The sequence below is a fragment of the Myodes glareolus genome, chromosome 17 (assembly GCF_982192425.1).
Source record: "Myodes glareolus chromosome 17, mMyoGla1.1, whole genome shotgun sequence".
Classification (NCBI taxonomy): Eukaryota; Metazoa; Chordata; class Mammalia; order Rodentia; family Cricetidae; genus Myodes; species Myodes glareolus.
Window position 1 is genome coordinate 30,222,286 of NC_142042.1, and position 16,823 is coordinate 30,239,108.

The window sequence follows — 16,823 nt, forward strand, 5'->3', positions numbered from 1 at the left end:
TTTGAAAGGTTTGAAGATTATTTATCTAACTGAAGCATATCTCTATATATCTAGAAAACCTAACTAACATGATTACAAGATTGACTTATTTAAATGACTATTCATCTGTAATTTTAAGTGTATATTACATTTTTAAAATGAGTTGTTAAAAATAATACTTTTAATAAGAGTAGATATATATATATATACACACAGTATAACAAAATTGACCTTAAATTTGTATCAATAAAAAACAAATAAAACCCCCCAAAAATCATATCAATAGACCAAGATCCATACCAATGTAAAATATTCATCTTTTTATCATATCCTTCTTATTTATTTATCTTTTTAAATTGACTGCGACCATTAATCACTTACAATCAATCCCCCCAAAATGAAAACAAACGTTTATAAACAATCGTTTTGGGAATTTTGGTGTAGTTTTCTCCAAACTGCTTTCCGCTGTTTATTGGACAAAGTATTTTTAAGATTCACAGAGACCTTTTGGGAGTTCTGTTTCATCAAATCACATTAGCCTAGAAGAAATTTACAGGTTCTTGTCCTCTGTGGGAACAAAAGCAGAACCTCTTTTCCAAAGTAACATATCCTTAGACTCAAATTTTGAAGTCAATATACCTTTAAAATATATATGTTGGTTTAGTTCAGCAGCCTATACAATGAAATGTCTCTCTGCATTTAGCTCATTCACAGTCAAAAACTTCAAAGAAAACACAATAGTATACATAATCCAGACTCTCTGTATTTTCCATCTTTACATGGCTTTTTTTTACTCTATTACTTTTTAATATTTAATTATCTTTACTCCTTTAATGTATGACTTTCTGTATTCTTACTTCTCTCTCAATAAGCCCATGTACTATGCCCGTGTACATTATGACACATTTAGAGGTCTTTTTCCATTGAATCTGTCTTTATTGCATATCTGTAATCATTTTCTGACCAGGAGCACTTTTTTTTTAATGCTAAGCATATGTGACTAGGACCAACTCTGCAACCCTTCCTGTTTGTTCCACCCAGTCCAACATGGCAGAGGCATGTTCACCAGCTCTGTGAGCAATGCACACCACCTCAGCTCCAGAGATGCAGTGAGTGGGTCTATGTCGCTGTTAAGCAATTTGTAACACACTGCTCACAGACACCTTTAAAGTGCAGGATCTCCCCAAAGAGCCAGAATCTCATGCTACCAGCACGAACCAGGAAGACAGCTCTTAAAGAAGCCACTCAGTTTTTGCTACTAATGTTGAGTCAGGAAGTCTTCTCTTTAAGGAATCATGCCTCTGCCTGACTCTAGCAAACAGAGCCCACCTGAGAAAATGCTGCTACTGTGCTAAAGTCTGTTCTTTTGTGTCTAGAATTTCTTCCCAAGTTCTCTCACATTTTATGTGGATGTAGTCAGCCCACGTTGACACCATCTGTAAGTTCGGTTCCAGTTACCAGCACGCACAGAGGGTCAAGGATCGCTACCATTTCTGTGAGTTTATCCACAAATAAATAAACCTTTGTCATTCTGGGCTATTGTGGAACTCTTTTGTGTGCCAACATCTTGCTGAGGTTTCTCTGTCCTTTCCAGCATGTAGATCTCTATGCACATTCTCTGGCTTCAAGATGTTGCTGCCTTCCTTGAAGTTGGCCTCCTTCCTCCAAGTGCAAAACCTTTCACAACAGGTCAAGTCCTTGTCACACTTGATCATTCTGATATCTTTTTTCTTACCCTCCTGCTTTGAAGGACCCTGTTATTAACTGGGTCTGGGATAATCCCGGATGATCTCTTGTAATTTAAGGTCAGCTAGTGAGCAACCTTAATTCTACCCACATCATTCATTTGTCTTTGCTATGTCATGACACACTCGCAGGTTCTGGCAGTTAGCACACAGTCACCTGTCTGCCATGCTTTGCTTACCACAGGTGCCAGCAGCAAAGCTAGACAAGAAATGAAACAGTTAGCCTGGCACGTAGCACAGAGACAGAAAGCAGTGCCCGTAGCAACAGGTCCTGGACTGGGATAGCACCTGAGGTCCTGTTCCATAGTCTAGGAGTTTCTGGTGATCTACATCAAGAGGCATAGTGTGCATGACATCAGGCTGAAAAGTTTATTAGAAATCATTTTGAAGGGCGGTTGTAGAGATATAGTTACATTAAGCTAAGCACAGGAGTGCACACCTGTAAGCACTACATTCAGGTGACTGATGCAGGAGGATCATGAGTTCAAGGTCAGTCTGAGCTTCAAAGCAGGACATTGCCTCAAAAACAAAGAAACAAAAATATGTACATGGGCTGGGCAGTGGTGGTGCAGGCCTTTAATCCCAGCAGTCGGGAGGCAGAAGCAGGTGGATCTCTGTGAGTTCAAGGCCATCCTGGTCTGCAAGAGCTAGTTCCAGGAGAGTTTTCAAAGCTACAGAGAAACCCTGTCTCGAACTCCCTCCCCCAAAGTATATGATTAGTTCCCCCCACCTCATCTGTTATAGCACAAAATTTCATATACCAAGGTTACACAGGGAGCCTTACTTCCTGGTAACGTTAGAATTTATCTTAACTTGGTGGCTGTTGTTCTCTTTAACATAACATTCACTAACATTCATCTTAATCAGGTCAAAATGAGTTGAGTGAGAATCTCTTAAAGAAATATAACTTCTAAAAGTTGTAGAAGTTTAGCTATATGTAAGCATTTATTATAAATATTCACATATACATAACTTCTACATAGTGGTCTAAGTATGAATGTTTTCCTTTAGAAAGTTTCAGAGAAAAGGCTAGGGGACTGAACTCTGACTTATCCTATGCAAAGAGGCTGTTAAAAGTTTTGATCTGTACAATTGAAAAATTATGTATGATACATAAAATTCATTTTCAATTTTGGTTTGGGGGGGTTGTTGTTATTGTTTTGTTTTGTTTTGGAGACAGTATTTCTCTGTGTGTCCCTGACTATCCTGAAACTCATTTTGTAGACCAGGCTGGTCTCTTACTCACGGAGTTCTGCCTGCCTCTGCCTCCCAAGTGGAATCAAAGGCATGCACCATCACCACCCTGTCATTTTCAATTTTGTAAGAAAACTTTGTTTTCCAACACAATGAATTGCCTTTATTTTGGTATGCACCCACATTTCAACATTTAGTGGTTCTGAACAGAGTAGGGAAATGACAACGAGCTAGTGATTATGAAAAAAGGAACCAACTCAGAACCCTATGCACTTAGGACTCTCTGCAATAGCCTTTCTCTAGGTGGAACCACCAAGGACCCTGGGCGCTGGCAGGTTTGTCGCCCCGTGACTATTCTGTTCACCTTGAGCCCTGAGCTCAAAGTTCATCGGCTGATGGTGGCTGCAGGACCGAGAACCCAGCACTCCCTTCCCAGGGTGGTGGCAAGTGAACACGTGGTCCAGAGCTAAGTGAGGGGGGCCAGGCTCTTCCAACCTCATCTGATAGCGTCTGGCCACAGCAAGTGTTGGGTGGTGATGGGGAACAAGTGAGTTGAGGAGGAGGGGGGGAAAGTAGCACCGCTTGGTAAAGGTGGGGAGACAGAAGCCCTGAATTCCTCACCCATGGCCAATTTTAGAGGGAGGGGAGAGTTACAACCTAAACTTTGGCCAAGGATGGCAGTGGAGGAATAGGGGAGGCAATGGCTTGGACATGGCTTAAGAAAGCAGGGGTGCAGTCAGAGCACCCCCAAGCTCCATAGTGTAAATGGAGACTGCACGTTCATTTTCCCATCACCCAGACCTGAATAATCACACAGAAACTATATTAATTACAACACTGTTTGGCCAATGGCTCAGGCATATTTCTAGCTAGCTCTTACATCTTAACCTATTTCTATTATTTAATATTTTACCATGAGGCTCACGGTTTACCGGTAAGGCATCTTTCTCCTTCAGCAACTATATGGCATCTCTGACTCTGCCTTTTTCTCCCTGCATTCAGTTTAGTTTTCCCGCCTACTTATATTCTACCCTGCCATAGGCCAAAGTAGCTTTTTTATTAACTAATGGTAATAAAACATACTCATACAGAGGAGAATCCCACATCATCTTCCCTTTTCTGTCTAAATAAAAAGCAAGGTTTTAACACAGCAGTAGTCTCACAGTTGCTACCTGAAGCCTTGCCATCTATTCTAAGGGCCACCACACAGTTGTGGCAGGAGGGTGGGGTGGGCAAAGTCAGACCTAGGCCAGATGTCAGCAGTAGGCGATTGTATGACGTGTCTATTCACAATTGTGTTAGCTGTGCCCACTGCTGCCAAAGGAAACTGATTTCAACACACCTTGATCCCAGAAGTTCAACTAGGCAGCCAGTGGTTACACTCCACAGAAGATATTACACAGCACAACTCAGGTATTTCAAACGGACAACAAATTAGTATCAGAACAGTGTCTAAGGATGGACGAAATCTCAGTGGAATTTCCTCTCCAGGACTTTGAGGTCTACAGAATGAATCTAGAAAATTCATCCCTGTGGAAAATAAAGACTCAGGTTGGATTGGGGAGAGGTGGCCGGGGCCTTGGTGGCTAATTGTTGTAACACTGTCCTTCTGGCGGCTGTGTCAATGTCATGTTCTCTTTTGACATCATCCAGCGCCGAAGCTCCTCTAGGGTGACTTTGAGGCTGTGAGAATTCTGCCACTTTGCCAGCACCGATGTGACCCGTGGATCCACCACGCCATTTGAACTACTCACGCCACTCATAATGACTTTCATTACAAATCGTGCAGATGGGAAGTGCTTCTGGCCCACATCCTATTTTAAGGCTGTATATTTGGTTTTCATAAATTGTTATTGGAGGCCCAGGTATCATCCCTGTCCATCTTGTAAGGGTCAGGTCTTCCTTGTCCTCTAGACCCCAGCTTACTGTGCTGTGCCTGCTTCTTCGTGGCCTTCTTCCGGCTCTTCCAACAGTCTTCAATTCTGAGGGACTTTTACTCCCAAGACTGTGGCGGCTGCCACCTTGTGTGGCAAATAATTTTAACCTCAATGTTCTTTAAATGTTAATTGTAGGTCCGACGTACAGAAAAGCAACACTGACATCTTAGGAGTAGACATTATAATTCCACAGAGAGAAAATCAAGGCGCTTTTCTCAAAACTTTCCGTAATGAACCTACAGTGACTCAGCTGGGACTCGAGAACTCATTCCAGGATTCCGGCTCTACAAGTAGGAACATGCCACAGGCACCAGGGAGCAAGCCGCCTGAGCTCTGACCCTGGAAACCAAAGGCTGCTATGAAATGATGTGACCAAGCCAAGAGATGGCTGTTACCAAAACAAAGCATGGGCGTGTCATCAAGCAAAAAAAGGAACAAGAATAACATTACACAGAAGATACGTCTTATACACTCACCCTTACAGGTGTATACTTAATTCTCTGTAGGTCCAGAATGCAAAGAGCTGACTAAGTTGATGACAAGCACAGTCCACAGACCTCCAAATGCTATCACTAACCCCAAAGTCAGCATGCAGATATCTGTGCTACACTACGCTCCAAACTCTTAAGAGGCAGAATGTCTTTCAAGGGTCTACCCATGTGTCCTCATCCTTCACAATTTTCCGCTTGGACTCTGTTCACAATTCATTCTCATCCATCTCTGTAGGAGAAGTCCTATGGGTGAAATAGGATGAATAGCCCCCGTCCTCGGGTATAGGGCTCTGTGTTGGCCAGTTGTTTTCTTGTAAGAGTGGTCTCGGAGACAAGATAAACTGCGTCTCAAAGGATTCCACTGACTCCCCGTCTTCCTTCTCCAACAGGAGCTGATACTCTCCAAACCTAAGCATGCACTTATAGGGCAAGTCCATTTTATTGAGGTAGCCAAGCTCCTGATTGTCCACCATCAAGCTGGTCTTCTTACTCATGTTCTTGATTTCAAATGAGAGAACAGAGCTGTTGAACTGTTTAAACGGCTGTAAAGCAAACTGAACTCGGGAAACCTGTTTGTCCTGAAAAATATAGCGACAGACGTTGGAATTCCGTCCAAATCTCACCACTTCAATAGAAGGAAATTTCTCTTTGTTGCAAAACCTGATTGATTTAAATATTCCACTTTGCTGCTGGCTGGGATGATAAACAGTCATCTGGAGACAAGTTACGGTCTCTTCTGTGTCAGCGTCTTCAAAGGACAACATGACGCTCTCTGGCCTGCAACAGTCGAAGCACCCGGTTAGTTCAGCCCAGACTGCCCTCTCTAAGAGGATGCTCAAAATGTGGTAGGGGATTCTAAACTAGGAAAACTATATACAGAATACCAGACTAATCCCTCTTCTCTCGCTTTGTTTCATTTCTCCTCTGACCATTTTCATCATGCAGGGGATGATTATTAACAGCGCAGTGATTCAGGGGAAGCCGAGGGAAGTCTCAATTCCTTTCTCATCTAAGTAGTGACACACGCCTAGAAACATGACGGATGTAGTTTAAAAATAAAATCAGGTGTGTCATGGTGGCACACCCTTTTAATTCTTGAGATGTGGAGGCAGAAGGATCATGAGTTCAAGCTCAGCGTGGGCTACCTAGTGACGCTGTACCAAAAACATTTGGTTTGAGTTTTAATATCCTCTGAGGATCGATACACAGTGAAGACCTACAGTCTATTAATTCTAGTATAACATGATTAATATAAATTGTGAAACCTGTTTTAAATAAAAAACTTAAAGGTTATAAACAGGGAGCTGTAGAGATGGGGTAGCTGCAAAGGGCACTGGTTGTTCTTCCAGAGGAGTCTGGTTAGATGCCCAGCATCTATATGTGGCTCACAACCTTCTGTTACTCCAATTCCAGGGAATGCGACACCCTCTTCTGGCATCCTTGGGCACTGCATGCACATGGTGCACATATACACATATAAGCAAAACACCCACATATACAAAAAATAAACATTTTAAATTAAAATTATATAAATAAATCTTGCAACATTACCACCTTAAATAATGAAATGTTGAATTTCTAGTAGATTAATGATTAAAAAGTAAATACTTTGAATGATTGCTATATTCTATAATTTAGACGTCCCATTTTTAGCAACTGGCATGAGGCCAGCTCAGTACCATGGCCTTCACTGCTACTGGGATAATTTGTAACCATCTTGAAAAGCCTTCATTAATCACAGCAATTCCACCTAGCTCCTGTTGGCATCCTTGGAGCCCAAGGCCTAAGGTGTCCCAACTAGACCTCACACTGCACGGATCTACTGGGGGGATGGGGTGTTGTTTACAGGATTACAATAGGACAGGAAAATTCATTTCTTAAAATTTCCTAAATCTATTTTGATACAGAACTATCATTAAAAAAAACTAACGTTTTAAAACTACATCCACATATGACTTAAAATTTCAAGAAATAAAAAGCACTTAGAAACAAGGCTCTCATTCAATCCCAATCTTTTATTTTTTTTTTGATCCAGAGAAAGCCACTACAAAGTGGCCTTTAATGCTACAAACAGGTTCTCCACATAAGCATAATTATGTGAGCATGCACACGTGTGTGCACATACCTATGTGCACGTACACACACACTCACACACACACACATGCATGCAAGCACATGTTTTCCCACAGGGAATAATTTCTCTCATACAAATAGAAATACATTATATTTAGTTCTGGACCTTGATCATTCCATGCCTATGGGTGACTTTTTTACCATAGCCACACAACTTCTACCAAGTGTGCTGACGGCACAACTGTCAATAGTTGCTAAGTGTTCACTGTGACCTCTGAATGACTCTCACTTGTCCGTGTGGTTGGTTTTTATCTGCTTGTGCTGAGTTAGGGCCTAGGAAGCAATAGTCTTCAATGTGGTTTTTACATTTTACCTATTTTTATTTTATGTGCATTGGTGTTTTGCCTGCAGATGTTTATGTGAAGGTATCAGATTCCCTGGAAATGGAGTTATAGACAGTTGTAAGTTGCCATGTGGATGCTGGGAATTAAACGGGGTCCTCTGGAAGACCAACCAGTGCTCTTAACCACTGAGCCTTTTCTCCAATCCCCATCAATAAGATTTTATAATTAAGTGAAATTTATAGTTGTTCTGGTCTTGTTTATAACAAAGCAAAAATCAATATTTTTTTTGCTTTGTTTTGTTGTTATTATTTTTTTTGAGACAGGGTTTCTCTGTAGCTTTGGAACCTGTCCTGGAACTCACTCTGTAGACAAGGCAGGCCTCAAACACACAGAAATCTGTCTGCCTCTGCCTTCCAAGTGCTGGGATTAAAGGCATGTGCCACCACTGCCTGGCTAATCAGTTAGTATTAAACTACTATCTTGGTATCAAAACAATGCTGTTTTAAAAACTACTTTCACTATCCTTTGATCTTTGCCTTTTGTTGTGTTGTTTTTCTTGAGAGGGTCTGTGGTGATTTGAATGAGAATGGCCCCATAGACTGATAGACTCATAAATGACAGTATTTGGTCCCCATTAGGTGGAACTGTTTAGAACTGATTAGGAGGCGTGGCCTTGTTAGAGGAGGCATAGAGATGGTGGCCTTTGGGGTTTCGAAGATTCACATCATTCGGAGTTAATTCTCTCTGCCTGGTGTTTGTGTTTCATTGTAACTTCTCAGACTACTATTGTAGTACCAAGCCTGCCTGGTAGCTGCCATGGTCCTCACGATGAAGGTCACAGACTCTAACTCTAACTGTAATTCCCAAATAAACTCTTCTAACTGAAAGCCTTGGTCATGGTGTTGCATCACGGCAAGGGAACACATCTAAGTCCGGGTCTCAGTACGTAGCCCCTCCCTACGTTCCCATCATTCCCAGTGCTGTCGTCTGCTTTGAAGACATTATTCTTCTCTGTTTTACAAAGTCAGGCTGCTAAAAATCAAGCTCTGTGCATTTATTCCATAAACGACAGCCAAGCAAAATGTCTTTTGTAAACTTATAAATTAATCTTTTGTTTTATATTCATATCTCTTAGACATTGTTGCAGCATACAGAACTTTGTAACAAAGTTACAAAGATCCTTGTGTAAATGAAAAAACAGAAGCAGTGAGAGGAATCCTCAAAATCTTGGGCCAAGGATATAAAAGTAATTAAAACTAAAGCAGGCAAGAATTAGCTAGCATGCAATGGGAAGAACTGATTAAACCACTTCACGATATCTTTTGACTATTCTCCATTATGATAATAAGGTCTCATTATTCGGGAAGCAGACAGCATGCATGAGAATAATGACACTAAGTTATGCAATGATGTAATTAGCAATTGATAAAAAAATTCATTGTTGTGAATCTTGGGTGATATCGAATTTCCACCTATATTCCCTGTTCGCTTAAAATTTTTCTGCAGTAAAACTGCATTACACTTGCAAGTTAAAACACCAAAATAAAATGAAGGACTCGGCTGGTGAAGCACTTGCCTCGCCAATGTGAGGAGCGCGCCTAGATCTCCTGGACTCCCATAAAAACCCAGGAGCGTGTCCCACATACATGTCATCCCAGTGTTGGTAAGAGAGGGGGCAGCAGCAGGCAGCTCCTGGAGCTCACTGGCCAGCTAAGCCTAGCCTACTTTGCACAAAGTGTAGGCCAGTGAGAGGCCTTGTCTCAGAGAAGGCAGGAGATGCCTGAGGAGTAACACCTGACCTTAGCTTCTGGCCTTCACAGGCATGCAGATACCAGTGCGTACAACACATATCACACACACACTACACACACACATGCACACACACAAACACACACACACACACACACACACACAGGGTCTTCTGATAAGAAGCAAGGAGTTAAGGAAAAAAAAGAAGAGCAGAAACTATCTTTACTTTGTCCAGGGAATGGTTCAGCTCCAGCCCATCTGCGGGCTTTGGTGGTTATAAAAGAACTATGTTAAAAAAAACAAACAAACAAACAAACAGTAGTTTCCCAAATATAATGTGTTTGTTGACAGCTACATATTGTTTTGTATGTTTTAAATAACGCGTTCTGTCTTTTGAATGGATCCATTTGCCAAAAAGCGTCTGGTGCAAATAGACTCTCAGCCCCAGGACCCAGGGCAGACAGACACAGCCCTCACCGTAAGGGGAAAACTGGAATACTCTTTAAGTCAGGGGCCCACAATAGTCTTGGTGTGAATGCATTCTTAGGGTTTGATGGACCTCTGAGTCCTCAATTGTGATTCCTTCCAGCAAACACCAAGGTAGAGGGCTTACTGTCCTTTGTTCTCTATTGTTCCTGGTTGGTCCTTTAGAGAAGGCGCCCCTACTGGAGACTGCTGGCCCCTTAGCAATGACCAACACAAGTAGAAACACTTAACAATGACATCAACACAAACACAAACTTGTGGAAGCTGTGTAGAAGCTTACTTCCTGGCAGTTTTTTTCCCCTCCAAGACAGGGTTTCTCTGTGTAGCCCTGGCTGTACTGGAACTCACTCTGTAGATCAGGCTGGCGATTGCCCCAGCCTCTGCCTTCAGAGTCCTGGGGTTAAAGGTGTGCACCATCACCAAGATGCTTTAAAAGCCATCGCCGTGTAGTTTGCCTTCCTTCATGTCCTGCCACAACGTCAGCAGCCCCCTAAAGAAGTAGTTCACACTGAGTGCAGTGAGCAGGGCCAAAGATGAACACATAAGGCATATAACTATCATATGGGCAAGAGATTCATTTTCCTGGGATTCTCGAGGCTCTTTGCTGCTGCCTCCTAGGGTGGCCTAAGATGAAAAATGCAGTCACCTGTCTCGGGGTGCTGAAATGATGACAAACTAACAGAGGATGTCTAGTTATGATGTGCCTCTCACATGCTAGGCAGGGTGCTGAGTCCTGTGCTCTACCATCTTCGCTTATATTCAAGAGTCCTATGGATTGTCCTTTGACAGGTGAGGGAGATGGAGTTATGGAGATTTTAAAGAATGGGTTCCAGTCTAAAATAAGGAGTTAAAACCCAGATGCAAACTCTAACGCACTGTCTCTTAGTCCCCCCGCCTCCCCAACACACACGCACACAGACCGCCTCCCTTCCAGGGTTAACAGTTATACTTTGGAAACTAAGGAAGCTAAGAGAAGGGGGGTTCAGAAGTATGTGTGCTGTTGCCAGCAAGATACCAACTTAGACACCACTGTGAAGGGGGGAAGAGCTGCTGGCGCTGCCTCACAGAACGACGCAGTCCAAAGCATCAACTTCCCACGAATGCCAATCATCCTGACTCCTGCATATGAGATCGCAAGCACAGGCCTACCATTCCCTGGCAGCTGAGTAGGTTGCTTGGGGAGACACAAAGGCCAATGAGCTAACGAACCTGCTACTTTCCAGAGACACAAGGTCCCTCTCCAAAGCAGCTTGATCTTCCCAATCTCTAGCACGTCAGTATTCAGTAGGAAGACAGAAATGAGTAGCTAGAATAGCAAATTTAAGAGTGGTAGCAGTAGGTTCCAAAAAAAGAAGAAGAAGAAGAAGAAGAAGAAGAAGAAGAAGAAGAAGAAGAAGAAGAAGAAGAAGAAGAAGAAGAAGAAGACGTTTTGAACTATGCAAGTTTTCAATTACCAAATACACAGAAGGACATCAGGCTATACAGGGTAACTGTGTTGTCTCAGGCAAGGCAAACCAAGGGCCAACCAGAGAGACCCTTCTCACCTCACACTCTGCATCTTCGGAATCTGATACCACGTACACTACGATTTATTCAAATAGCTAACAATATTTTTCTTTACCAAAACCACAAGTCGTCTTCTCTTTGTGGAATAAAGTAGAATTAGAGAGAGTAAAGTCTCATCGGCAACGTGTGCATTGCCCTGTCTGTTACTGCTGTCTGACATCACTAACTTGTAAAACACTAACATCTGGCCAACAGCAAACTCTGTTAACAAAGAAACTATTCTATAACAAAGAGGGACATGAAATAAAAGGCGGGTTCTGCCAACAGGCGTGAGCCAAAGGCCCTGTGCTCCAGACTCAGGGCCAACCTTTTGCATGCTGGATCCCAAGAGGCACACACTCACCTGAGAGCCTTCCAGTGACTGCAGTTAGCTAGATCAGGACTCCAGAGCCTTGTCTTTTCTCCTGAGGGAGGAAAAGAAGAATGATACGTGTAGGTGTGTTAGGTGCAAAGTAGCATCGCCACCCCAACTACACACACAGCACCTCCTCTCTGACTCCTGGGTCCGGTAAAACCAGTGAAGGGCTACCCGGCTCCGCTTTTGCTGGAGACTGATAATTGGTTTCAAATGCCACAAATAAGAAGATGGAGAGCGATGTTTTTCTAAAATGAGCCAGGAGGACAAACAGTTTAACAGAAAGTTTGCTCGGCTCCCCTGGGAGGTCACGTGCGGATTAAGGTTTCTCACATTTTGGAGAATTTGTTTTGTTTTGTTTAAAATTGTGCTGGCTGTAAAGAGAAGTTTCTCCTCTGAATGACGAGCTAGGAAAATTTACCCCTCTAAAACATTTACCTTCACCTCCCTCTGCTCCAGTTCTTAGCTTCTAAGACAGAGTATGATTTCAAGATGGACATTTCTATTTTTAGCAAAAGCTGTTCTCCCTGACAAACACCCAAAACTGAGATGGTAGAAAGGGAAGAGAAACTTAGAAGAAACAAAAGGCAAAACGGTCCTCTTGCCCAACTCCTTCAGTTGCCACGGCCCCGCGGGGTGGTTTAGAGACTTCTGTCCGTTAATTTTATTCCAAAGAAGGCCTACTCTGCAGAATCAGCAGCCTTTTTTGTTCCCAATCTTGTAGGGGGAGTGAGGAAAAGCAAAAGCAAGCCCCCACCAAGAGTGGAGAGCGTGAGGCGAGCACGGCGCTTTCCAGTGACCGCGAGTCCCTGTCTCCCTCTGTCCACCTGCCAGTTTCTACACCCATCCGACTCCCCTTCACGCCCCTTCCGAGGCTGCAGATCCCCTGCGGATCACCCCTCCCCCTCCAGCACCCGGAAGTTCTTTCTGAGCCGAAAGCCCGGGAAAATCCCCGACCAGGACGACAGCTGGCTTTTCTGTAATCTGGTTGCAGCTGGGAGGTGGGTCTGGGCTAACCCTGTGCACCCCGGACCGCCTCTCAGGGGAGCCTTGTGCAGGCGGGAACGTTTCCCTAGTTCAATGACAGCGCTAGGCGGCGGGGAACCAGGACGTTGGTTCCCGTGAGCCAGAATGCACAAAGGGCATTCTTTTTCTGGTTTCCGATTAGGTGAAAAGTTTACAAAGAACAAGAGAGAACAAAGACACACACACCGCCCTCCCAGTATTGTTCGTTCCTCCCTTATTTTATAAAGATCACATACTAAATTTCTACACCTGGGATCGAGCTGTCTATGTATTTTTTTTAAACTTTTCCTTGTTATGTAGTACATGTCTGCCTGTAAATAAAGCCATGGACGGGCGGCAGACGATGACACCCTGAAAACTTTTTGACAAAGCTGCCCTCTTGGAGGGGGAAAAAAAGAAAGAAGAAAGAAAGAAAAAGAAAGTGGCAATGCTCACCCTTACCCCAGACTGCTGACCTACAGGTACCTGAGAACTTGAGGATTCGTGAGCCTTCCTGAGCCTCTGATGAAAATGGCAGGACGTGGCCTCGTGGGGGGACCGTCCCTGCCACTGCAGTGCGAGCTCGCCGAACCCGCCAGTCGCCGATCCTCCGGCGCCACGGAACCTCCCACGCGCGCGCCAGGAGCGGCCTCGCGCGGGTGACTTCGCAAAGTCCTCGCCGGGCAGGAAGCCCACAGAGCCAGCCAGGAGGTCACCACCGTCCTCCCGGCCCTTTCTCACAGGAAGCCCTGCCCTCTGAAGTCTCCTGACCCGGTTTGGGGAGCCGGGAACCCGGGCTGACCGCGCCTTCTCCAAGGAGAGGCTGCTCTAGACTACATGTGACCCGGGAGTTAGGCTTTATCAAGAAGGGAACTGGGACCCTTCCAGGCGAAGGGCGGCCGTGGGGTGGTAAACCGGCAGGGAGTTGAAGGAATAGTTGAGGATGCGTGCCTGCTCTCCGGGATGGGGACCGTGACTACTCTCTGAAGATGCTGAACCCGGGGCGCGGCGAGGGGAGTAGAAAAGAGTCCAGACCCAGCAGAGACGGAGTTGGAATCTGACTCCGGATGTTGCCACCCTGTACACACAGCAGTCCAGACGCTTCCTCACCTGTCACTCCAGTTGACCGTCCCTTCTTCGCCCAACACAGTCCTGGATGGTGGGGGGGGGGGCGGGGGGAGCAACCTCGTGGGGGTCCTTCAGAGCACAGTGAATACTCGAACACTGATTTCCGAAGTTCAAGGAGATTGGAATTGGAAAACAGAAGGCGAGAGTGGAGATGGATGGGAGTGGAATTCTATATAGGGAGAAAAGAAATGAAGAACAGGAGAACAGGAGCGACTGAAGATGTAGTAGAGGATGTACAACCGTCTTCCGGGCTTGGGAACCCACGTACCAATTCTTATCGTCATTTATTATTCTGAAGCCATTATTTGTCTGGACTCTGTCCTTAATTTCAGCGGATGTATATATTTGTCTGTCTTTTTCTTTGGCAATTAAAATGATGAGGACTCTTGTGGTTTCTGCTTTGTTGGCAGTTTACCAGGAGGGCTTTTTTTTTTTTTTCAATTTCAGTTGGGAACCCAAAGGTGGACCAGGAAGTCTGCTTTTAAATAAAGCAGATTCCGGTAAAGGCTGTGATTTCATTTGTTAATGATCAACATTTATTATTTCTACTTGGAAGAAGAGACAACCGTAGTATCTTCCTTCAGTCGGGCAGCATCAAAGCAGGTGAAAGATAAGACATTGCCAATTTGATTGTGCCGAATAAACTCATGCGTAAAATAATGCAAAAATTGGGGTTTCTGCTCTAACCTTTTTGTTGATACTGGTTTTATTTTTTAGACACAGCTTTGCCATGTAGCTCAGGCTAGCTTCCAACTCAAGATCCTCATGTCTCAGCTTTCCTGAGTGCGGGCGTTATGGGCCTACTCGTTACACAAAACTCCTTAATCTTTAAGGTTAAGTCAAAGAAAATGTAGGGGAAAAATAAGTAGAGTAAGAGTATTCGTAAAAATAAGAGTAGTAAGTCAGTGAATTAGGTCAAAGTGCATTGTACACAAGTGTGGAAACCTTTGCTTAATTCCATTAATATAGAAATAGGGGCTATTAGCACTAATAAGGAAAATGCAGGTGAAAATGCAGGATACTAGAGAGCGAACGTTCTCTTAGTTTCTCTGAATTGACTGGCTTGGTTGATCCAGAATGGGACTTTAAATAAGCAAGTAGTTTGAAATGAGAATCTAACTTCGGTCACAATTGTGTGCCTCTGACAACTGGTCAAAAATAAAGGATCTCAGAACTGAAAACTGGGCAACAAGAAGCATGTGCACCTTGGAGCTTCTGTTGCCTCGGGGCCTGAGGGACAGTCGGCTGTACCTGCAGTTCCTGGCCTGTGCTTATCACCTTCCAGACAGCTACAATATGGTCATTCCAGTAATCTTGGCCCTCCCAGGCTTCTTGACAAGTGACCGAAGGCCCAAAAGGAGTCGAAAACCTTGACTCAGACAAGGGCCCGAAAGGAATGTGCTCACTTGTTTCTGTGATTTCAGTTTGTTGAGTCTCCTGAAGATTCCCAGAGGACGCACACAAAATAAGTGACCTCAAATCACTCATTCCCTGAATGTCTCTTCTAATTGTGCCTTATTGCTGTTCCTTCATATAAGACCATTAAAAGCAGTTTTTAAATGAGATTATTTCAGAAAGTTGCTTCAGATTTTGCTTCATCTTTATTCAAAGTTTTTTGGGTTTTTTTTTCTGGTTTTGTTTTGTTTTTGAGACACAATTTCTCTGTACCTTTTGGGCCTGTCCTGGCACTCGCTCTGTAGACCAGGCTAGCCTCGAACTCATGGAGATCTGCCTGTCTCTGCACCCCAAATTCTGGGATGAAAGACATGCACCACCACCACCACCCCCGACTGGCTCAAAGTTAAATCTTAAGCAGAGTCGTGTTAGTCAGCTTGGAGACATGCGCAGCCCACTGTGTCTGCTGAGAAGGAAGAGCAGAAAGAGTGTGGTCACAGCATATTGCATGAAGTTCTCAAAAATACATTTTTTTTAATCTGCTAAGAACATGACTGCTGGAACTCATGTTTTATTTCTTCTTCCTCTTCTTTGCTTCTTCACCTCTTTCTCCTCCTTCTTTCTCACCTCCTCCACTTTTTCTTCTTCTACTGCTCCCTTAAAGGGAATGAAGGGTCTCCCTGTACAGCCCAGCTTGGCCCCAGATTCATGCTTTACCTGCCATTGTCTCTCCTCAGTGCTAGGATTACAGGTGTGCACCACCATGCCCACAGTTCTGTGGTTTCCTTTTTGAAAAGGAAGCAAAAAATTTCCCTTTGCTTTACTGTGGTTGTCACGTGAGCAAACACTTCTTTGGGGCCCTTGTGAGCCTAGTTTTTAACGGCCGAGCCCTCTCCTCCCTTCGTCCCACAAACTCATATTTTTTTCAAGTTGGCCTCAAGGAGTGAGACTTCTGATATTCAGAGAGCTCGTGGCTGCCAGTGTCTTCGACATCAGAGACTAAACTCCTTTCTTGAGACCTTACTGAAGGCCTCAGCCGACTTGTACACTTAGTTAGCCTCCCTTGACTGAGCCAAAAGCATTGAGTGACGCGGGGTTCATAGGAAGCACACTGAAACTGAGCTGAGCTCTTTAGGGAAGTGGCTACTCCAAGAGCCAGGCCTGAATCATATACTAAGCAAAAACCAAAGTAAGCAGTATCATATAAGTTCTTAATACAACAGGAAGGGGTGTTCTGTCATAATGTGACTTAGTATTTAGTTTGAAAATAACATTAAAAGTCCACAACCCAGCAAATTTCTATCACTCCTTCAACAATTTGAAATATACAAATTCTATTTCTATTTTAAAATTAAATAACATTTTGTCAAGGCTCG

The 16,823-nt window shown here is 43.8% G+C and overlaps 1 protein-coding gene and 1 pseudogene across 7 annotated transcripts; both read right to left on the minus strand.

Moving 5' to 3' along the window:
• Positions 1 to 284: 284 nt before the first annotated feature.
• Positions 285 to 4,790, minus strand: LOC125414755 (ubiquitin-conjugating enzyme E2 variant 1 pseudogene; annotated as a pseudogene).
• A 762-nt stretch (positions 4,791 to 5,552) lies between these two features.
• On the minus strand, positions 5,553 to 14,292 carry Tifa (TRAF interacting protein with forkhead associated domain). Of its 7 annotated transcripts, none has more exons than XM_048456911.3 (3): positions 14,035 to 14,292; positions 11,908 to 11,968; positions 5,553 to 6,123 (listed from the first exon to the last, which is right to left on the minus strand). In XM_048456911.3, the coding sequence occupies exon 3, from the start codon at positions 6,108 to 6,110 to the stop codon at positions 5,553 to 5,555; it is 558 nt and encodes a 185-aa protein (XP_048312868.2). In that variant the 5' UTR covers positions 6,111 to 6,123; positions 11,908 to 11,968; positions 14,035 to 14,292. The 7 variants fall into 7 exon arrangements, with proteins under 7 accessions (XP_048312868.2, XP_048312864.2, XP_048312866.2 ...); XM_048456907.3 differs by lacking the exon at positions 14,035 to 14,292 and adding an exon at positions 13,387 to 13,698; XM_048456909.3 differs by lacking the exon at positions 14,035 to 14,292 and adding an exon at positions 13,381 to 13,698.
• Between the last annotated feature and the right edge of the window lie 2,531 nt (positions 14,293 to 16,823).